The sequence below is a fragment of the Heterodontus francisci genome, chromosome 28 (genome assembly GCF_036365525.1).
Source record: "Heterodontus francisci isolate sHetFra1 chromosome 28, sHetFra1.hap1, whole genome shotgun sequence".
Taxonomy (NCBI): Eukaryota; Metazoa; Chordata; class Chondrichthyes; order Heterodontiformes; family Heterodontidae; genus Heterodontus; species Heterodontus francisci.
In genome coordinates this window covers 43,306,789-43,315,215 of record NC_090398.1, presented here as the reverse complement: position 1 = coordinate 43,315,215, position 8,427 = coordinate 43,306,789, and the positions used below count along the sequence as shown (strand labels likewise).

The following is an 8,427-nucleotide window of genomic DNA, read 5'->3' as shown; positions in this document are numbered from 1 at the left end:
GGGTGGTGGGGGTGGGGAAGCGTGGTGGAGCAGGAGAGGCCGGTTTGACTGCAGTCTAAACAGGCAGTTTTTATTCGGTTTTTCAATTCCACTGTGTGACAAAGACTGAAACTAGAGCCAGGTTACTTATGCAGCCAAGAGAACTTTTATAACCAAGAACTTTTACACAAGAATTCTTCGCCATATTTACAGTTAATTTTGTCAATGATTTTTTGCACTTTATTTGATGCTGCTGTATTTATGTATTAGCCTGCAGTCAATCGAAAAAAACTTTCTTAACATTTACCAGTTTGATGTTCCAAGGGTTTACAAAGCTGGGAAATGGCCATTTATCACAAATGGTGTTAAAGATCTTCCACTTTTCACCTCCAGTTTATATAAAGTTCAGCAATAAAGACCTCTACATTCTGACAAAGAGTTTTTACTGCTACAATAAAGTGTCATTTGTTTCCATTTGCTTCCAGACTGTTTCTTTCCTGTGCTCTCCTGGGGGATTCAGAGGGAATTTCGTACCTGACAGTTTGATTCTTCAGTGGGTAGATCCATGCTGATATCACTTTTAATTTTCTTGTGATTTTCACAAGTGTGGTTCACTTTAGGGTATGTTACCTTCCCTTTTCCTTTTTCCTGCAGAAGTATGTGTTTTCCTAATCTGCCCCATGTCCTCTGAGTCACGACAGCTCACATGTGGTTGTCCAGCTTCCACTGAAAGCCCCTCTGGCACTTTAACAATGTGAGACATCTCCCTCACTCTCGGCTTTCCCATTTGGGAACATTTCTCAATCTAATTTAATCTTTATAAAAAGTTTCAGCTAACCATATCTCCAGTACTTTTCCTCCAAATTGTTTGGTTTTTTTATCTTTAGTGCACGAAATGTTTTTGGCTCTATATGTGCCTTTTTAAAATTCCACTGACTCTAATTCCCCATGTGGGACTTTTGGGACTTCCCAAATGCACAGAATTTTGTTTGCTTCCCTCAGTTTCTCCAGTCTCCCTGGACTGTTCTGCACCCTCCGGGTTGCAATACTGTGCTTCCTGCCAGGTGATTGCCCAGCAATAGATCTAGCCCCTGCATGGGTAAGCTCAAAATGATTCCGACTGTCACTACCCCAGTGATCAACTTCCTCTGTAGCTAAATTTTAACGAAGTGAACCTTCAAGCATTTGCCAGAAAGCCCTTTTTACTAATATTTGGTATTTGTTCTGCTTTCTGGTGGCATTTCCGTCAGATTTGATGCCAGTCGGGTTTGACAACAACCACTATCCTTCAGGATGGTCATCTCCCTGCCTGGGACAATTCTGGTGTGTGTGACATTACTTACAGAGAAGAAGATGGCAGTGCAAAAGGCAAATGGGAGGAAGACGTGCTATCACTTTACTGATGGAAGCCTAATCACACTTCTCAATGAGGCACAGGCAAAGCATCACCAGATTATTTATTGTGATAAGTGTCGGGCAGAAAAGTTAGCACGTTGGTACGGCAGGATGTCACAGAGGCTGAGACTGACAACCACATAAACCGTGGAGAAATGTACAGATCTCTAAAATGTGTTTATTTAAGATTTGTTAACATGTCACTGAAAGGAATAATTTGCATTGGGTGGGGTTGTCAGGGTCAAATTAAGTCCAGTAGCTGTGAAATGAATTTGCTAATGGAGACAAGCCTTGCGAAGTGTTTGCTAACAATCTCTTTATCTGTACCCTACAGATTGGAGGTGGACAACTGCTTTCAGTTCCTGTCAGCAAACCAGCCACTGCTGGGCAAGTCTTTGTCACAAATGCGGTCACAGACCTGAGGACGGTGTAGGAGGCAGTAGGGAGCCAGTCTTTATTTACACATTTTGTGAGAGTGACATGCAGACACAGATTAGAGGACGCAAGGCTTTGATGTTTGGTGTGGAGAGAATGTTGCTGTTGTGTAATTTATCAATATTTGTATTGATCAGTGAGAGCATGTGTTTTAATTCGGTCTGTTGTGGCTGAATTTATGGATTAGACTGCAGTCATTCGAAAATATTCTTACTAATTTTACTAACATGAAAAAGTTTAACCTTCCAACACTTTACAAACTAGAAAATAGTTATTTAATACAAATTGCATTAACAGTCTTACACCCAGCAGCTCACGTTTACAGAAGGTTCAGCAGTGGCTTCGTCAAAACTCTTTCAAAGAACATTTGCTGAAATAATGAAATTTCAATTGTTTCACTTTCAATCCACATTGTTCTTTGATTTCCTGTGGGAGGGAGAGGGATTTTGTCCTCCCCAAACTCCAAAAGCACCAGCCTCCAGCAACTCTCCAGCCACCCTGGACAGTGTTGAGGGAGCTTTATTCTGGATCTCACCCCGTACAGTACCTGTCCTGGGTGTGTTGGATGGGGACAGTGTAGAGGGAGTTTTACTCTGTATCTAACCCTGTATTCTACCAGCCCTGGGCGTGTTTGGTGGGAAAGTGTAGAGGGAGCTTTACTCTGTATCTAACCCCGTACTATAGCTGTCCTGGGAGTGTTCGATGGGGGAGAGTGTAGAGGGAGCTTTACTCTCTATCTAATCCCGTGCTGTACCTGCCCTGGGAGTGCTTGATGGGGGACAGTGTAGAGGGAGCTTTACTCTGTATCTAACCCCGTACTGTGCCTGTCCTGGGAGTGTTTGATAGGGGGCAGTGTAGCGGCATGTCAGGTAGTAAGGACAGTGAAGGATGGAAGGGGGAGTGAGGATGAGGCACAATGAGTCCCGGACCATTCCCAAATTGATCCTCCTGCTATCAGGTTGGATAATACTGAATAGTCAGTGTGATTAGACACTGCACTTTCATATTTAGATGCTGAACAAAAAGGAGACCCAGCATTTAAAGGGTTCTGTACTGCAAGCCATGGTGCACAACCTTAGCCATATATGATATGGATGTAGGAGAATGCACTTCTGTAAAACAACACTTTGTCATGTAGGTCCGGAGAAAACGGGACAACTGAAAACAGAAATCCAACACATGTTGAAAACTGATAAAATTGAACTCAGTTCAAGCAATTGGAGCTTCACATTCATTTTATTGCAAATTCCTGATAATTCCTGATAATTAACGAGATTTTGAATAAATTACAGAAAGTTTTATGCAGTAACAAAGGCAGACTCCTTCCCAATTCCTCGCTTGGAAGCCTGTATTGACAGAATGGGCAGGACCACGTTTCTTGCCAAAATATATTTGTTAATGGGATACCGGCAAGTTACTCTATTACCCCGAGATAAAGAAATATCGGCTTTTATCAAACTAAACAGTCTTTTCAAAAGCAGAGTGATGCCATTTGGGCTAAAAAATGCCCCAGCAACTTTCCAGAGATGAACACATCAAGTGGTAGCCAGTGTTCATAACTGTGTCCTTCGTCGTGATGATGTGCTCGTGTGCAGTGATACTTGGAAGGACCACTTGGAACAACTGGCAGCCCAGTTTATAAAATTACAGTGGGCTGATTTGGTGTTAAGCCTTGCAAAAAGTTAATTTGCAAAAGCGTGGGCAACCAACCTAGGGCATAAAGTAGAGTAAGGACAAGTGTTACCAGCAATAGTAAAAGGCCAAGCATTTCTGGGGTTCCCTACCCCTAAGTAGAACCCAAAAATAATGACTTTGTTGGGGATGTGTGGTGTCTACCACAACTTGTGACACATTTTAGGAATACAGCTGCTCCATGTCACGAATTTGCTATAAAAGAAAGCCAAAATAGTGCAGACAAGGGGGTACGACGCAACCATTGAGAGGCTGAAAGCAATTTTGATCAATGTACCTGTGTTGGCCACCCCAAATGTCACTAAATTCTTCAAGGTAGTAATTGATGCTTGTTACCTGGAGGTAGGTGCAGTCCTGTTGCAAAATGAATCGGGGGCGGGGACGCCAGTGGTATATTTTTCAAACAAGCTAAATCGACACTGAAATAAATAATTTGTAGTGGAAAAAAAGAAGCCCTGGGCTTGCTACTAGCTCTTAAACATTTGGAATTCTATGGTTTCGTTTTTGGATATGGTTTTGAGTACAGATGGGACGGGGGGGGGGGGGGTTGCGGGTACCTACTAAAAGAGAAGATACCAAGTCAGTCTTTTCCACATGTTTTGAAAAGTCTTACGAGAATACAGTGTGATAGATGATACCCCTGATGCAGTAATTCTCCAGAAAAGCCTGCAAGATTATTCCTCAAAGCCATCTGAACAGAACTGTTCTAGAAAGTTCCCAGTGACAGCCATCGACGTGCATCTGGACGACGGATGAAAGAGCCATCTGGAACATTCCATATGTTATCCTTTGCCTTCAAGATTTAACAGGGATTTGCCAACGTATTTGTGTTTAGTAATGTGGAAGAAACTAGAGCAAAATAAATCAGAACTTCCCAGCTGAGTACTCACAAAACTACTTTATTAACTTGTGCACAAGGAGAACAAACACAGCAGAGCTCACATTGAGACTCAGTGCGATGTTCCAAAGAATTACAGTCAAACAGTGGCAACCAATAATCTTACGACAATATTTCAATCCTTAATTTGCATTCTAAAGCACCAATAATATTACAATTTAATTCTTGCTCTAAACGAAGAAGATACAGTAATTTTCAATCCTTCGTTTACATATCTATCTGACCATTGGCCTTGCAGCTGGTACAGCGCAACAACAGAAAGAGACATCAGGCTTCAACAACACTCTTCTTATCTCATCAGCCAGACATGGCACATTCCTAAGGAACAGTTTTCGTGAGAAACATATTGACCAAGCAAACTCTCACCCCTAGCCCAAGGATGGCTCACCTCAGGTTCCACACTTCCCCCCTTTTGTCCTGGAAGGACAACTGCCAGGTCTTACTCAAGTTCTATATTTGCTCGCCGTTGGGCTTCATCCTCAGTGGGGTCATGATCCAGAAGGAGAGGGAGGAGATGGGTTGTTGGATTGCCACCAGTACCCTGATGGTTCCGTGACCGGAAGACAGAACGAACGAAACAAGGGAGGAACCGGACAACAATACATAGGATGAGGAGGAAGACAAGACCCAGGATAAGATATTTAAGGATAGTTTTAAAAAGGCTCCCAAACCACCCGCCGACATTGGGAAGCCACCCCCACCAGTCAAAGGGCTTTTCTTGAGCCACCGAGTCAAGAAGACGCACCCGGTCTTGAATGGCATGCACATCTGTCTCAATCCTCTGATCCTCATTGACGTAGGAACAACATGTCTCATTAATAGCGGCACAAACGCCCCCTTGTGCCGCCAATAAGAAATCAAGAGCCATTCGGTTTTGGAGCACTACCTTAGACAGAGATGTAACTTCTGACTGCAGACCCTGAATAGCATCCACAGTCTTATTCTCAATAAATTCCATGGTAGCGGAGATATTAACAATGGCCTTTTCCAGCTCTAACACCCCTAGGCCCGGGATGTATGCCCGGGCAAATTGGTGAAACCAGGAACTACGGGTAACTAATGGGTTCGGGACCGATCGTTCACGACGCTCCGCAGGTCCTAGGTGGTTATGACGGGAGTGGATGGTAAGGTGCTTAACTCCGAAGGCCTCAGGAACAATATTGCCAATGGTGCAGATACCCATCCAGTCAACGGGGAGGGTCTTGTACGCACTATCCCCGCAAAGCCAGAACGAGCCATTGCGAACAAGGGTTGGGTACCAGTACGTAAAATTCTGGCAAAAGTTAAGCCACTTCCAGACAAGAGAAGAGTTCACCTGGGCATACCAGCGGATGCGACAGGACCGGCTGAGTCGCAACGCCCTCAGCGCCAGCAAGTCGGGGCACCCGGACTGGTTCTTGTAATTGCAAGGGTTAGACTCCCCAGCATAGTAGCCATTAGAGGTCCATGTGGAGGTGTAATTGTTTAAGGTGAGATTGTATGATCGCTGACAGTCACACCCCCTCTCACTAGAATATGTGAGATTGGCCTCAGAGCTAGGGGCTTGCGAGAGACATGTCAACTCATTACCCTTACACTCCCAAAAGGAGGCCAAAGGACCAGATTGATTGTGGAACCAGAACCGAGCTTCCCGGTAGTCGTAATCTGCAAGGTAGGCACAGGAACCCAAAGGCATCTCACCCACCCTGGTACTGCTCCTGGTGTAGTTCGTTCTGACACATAACCAGGTCGGTCCCCTAATGGACACCGGAGTGGGCTGTCGCCTCCAAGTGGGCACACGGCTAATGAGAGCTCCTGTATTACCTTGGGACCATGTGGAAGCTGAGGGGAGAGCCAGAAAATGCACCTCTGAAGAGGAGCGGTTAGTGGGGAAATGAGTGCAAATCAAACATTCAGTCCGATTGCCCTGCGAGGCAACGGCCTGCATCCTTTGGACCACAGAATTTTCAGTCCATGCCCTTCCAAATGTCACGCTGAATAAGGTCAAGATCACAGTCCACATTCTGACGATGTAGTCAACATTCCTGCGCCCCCTCCTCCATCCACAGTCGGTGCTCGCTTTACGTGTGAGGCATGGATCCACAAAGGTCGCCCCTCGACTTTCACGGCCATGTGCGTGGTCAGCAGTAGCTGGTAAGGGCCTTCCCAACGAGGTTCCAGGCAGTGTTTCCTGCAAAAAGCCTTTACGAGGACCAAATCTCCTGGCTGGTACTGGAGGTTTCCTTCAGTAGTGGTCCCCTTCTGTGCCGCAACAACCTGGGAATGCAAACCTTTGAGAGATTTAGTCAACGCTATGCAATAATCCAGCATTCACTCATCCATAGAGTGAATGCCCATTTGCTTAACAGTAAGAGGTGGAGAAACAGGGAGGCGCATGGGACGTCCCATAACTATCTCATAAGATGACAGGGAGGTAATACGGTTGGGATGAGAGCGCATGGTCATGAGGGCCAAAGGTGGAGCCTCAGGCCACTTCAGACCTGTTTCTTCACACAGCTTAGCTAGCTTGTTCTTCAGTATCCCATTCTGTCTCTCCACTGCCCCCGTAGACTGAGGATGGTAAGGGCAGGAGAGGTGGTGTGTACACTGTAATGTCTTCAATAATTCCCGTCCCACCTTCCCCGTGAAATGGGGACCATTGTCACTAGGCATGATTTCAGGAATTCCAAACCAAGGCACATATTCACGTAACAGCAACTTAGCTACAGTAACAGCATCATTTCTTCTGGTCGGGTATGCTTCTTCCCATCATGAAAACAAACACACAACAACAAGCACATAGTTGTATCCCATACATTTAGGCATTTGTATAAAGTCCATTTGCAAATACACAAAAGGGCCCCATAGCTGTGGGCCCGCTGCTGCAGTCACTGGAGGCACCTTTCCAGGATTATGGCGTTGGCAGAGCAGGCGCTGAGCGGCCACCCGTTCTGCCATGGTGGAAAGTCGCGGTGCAAACCAGGTCTGCTGCGCCATCCTGATCATCCCCCCTTTGCCCACATGGGTAAACGCATGTAAAATGCGGGCAAGCCAGGGCAGGAGTGAAACAGGGGCCACAGCACGCCCCTCCGGGGCATTGAGCATTGAGCGCGCCGCCATGCATCCTGTTCCGAGCGGGAAGCTTGTGATAGTAAACGTATAATATCAGACAGTTCAGTAAATGGGGTAGGGGTGGCAGCCTGATAACAAAGGGGAACCACGTACCCGGAAGGATCGGCCGCTGCCGCCCGTGCGGCACGATCTGCCCGATCATTACCTTGAGAAATTAAGTCATTGCCGTTGGTATGAGCCGCACATTTAATAACAGCGAGAGAAGATGGTAGTTGAATAGCTGAAAGGAGGTTAACAATTAATTGTCCATGTCGAATCGGGGTATCAGACGAAGTAAGGAAGCCACGGAGCCTCCACAACTGTCCAAAGACATGGGCGACTCCAAAAGAAGAGCGAGAGTCAGTGTAGATATCAACAGATTGTCCCGAAGCCAGGACGCATGATCGCGTGAGGGAAAATAGTTCGGCAGCTTGTGTAGAACAAGTAGCTGGTAGTCTAGCAGATTCAACGACAGAGTAGGGGTCACAGACGGCGTATCCCGTTTGGGGCTGACCATGTAGAGCCGGCATAGAGGAGCCATCAACGAAGAGGGCAAATTCGGGGTTCGATAACGGGTGATCCTGCAAATCCGGCCGAGGAAGGGTGGAAAAGTGGACAACTGTGTCGCAATCGTGAGGGTCACCGTCATCCCCCGTTGGCAGGAGAGTCGCAGGGTTAAGAGTGGTGCAGCGGATAATGGTCTGAGAGGGGTCGCCCAAGAGCGCGGTATCATATCTAGTGACCCTAGCGGCTGTCAAATGCTGTGTGGCAGAGCGATTTAAAAGGGCCGCTACCATGTGAGGAACATAAAGTACAGTAGGATAGCCAAGCGTCAGGCCTTGTGCAGACGTGACGGCCAAATAGGCCGCCGCAATGGAGCAGATGCAAGAGGGATATCCACGGGCAACGGGATCTAGCCGAGTGCTATAGTAAGCAAC

General features: G+C 46.4%; 1 protein-coding gene across 1 annotated transcript; it reads right to left on the bottom strand.

The window, feature by feature from the left end:
• Positions 1–4,838: 4,838 nt before the first annotated feature.
• Positions 4,839–6,326, bottom strand: LOC137345236 (syncytin-2-like). Its single transcript, XM_068008704.1, has one exon. It carries the CDS (start codon positions 6,324–6,326, stop codon positions 4,839–4,841), a length of 1,488 nt encoding a protein of 495 aa, XP_067864805.1.
• Positions 6,327–8,427: the final 2,101 nt, after the last annotated feature.

Bases quoted from the DNA above. Each gene is read 5' to 3' on its own strand.
- LOC137345236 (XM_068008704.1), bottom strand. From the start codon at position 6,326: ATGCAGGCCGTTGCCTCGCAGGGCAATCGGACTGAATGTTTGATTTGC.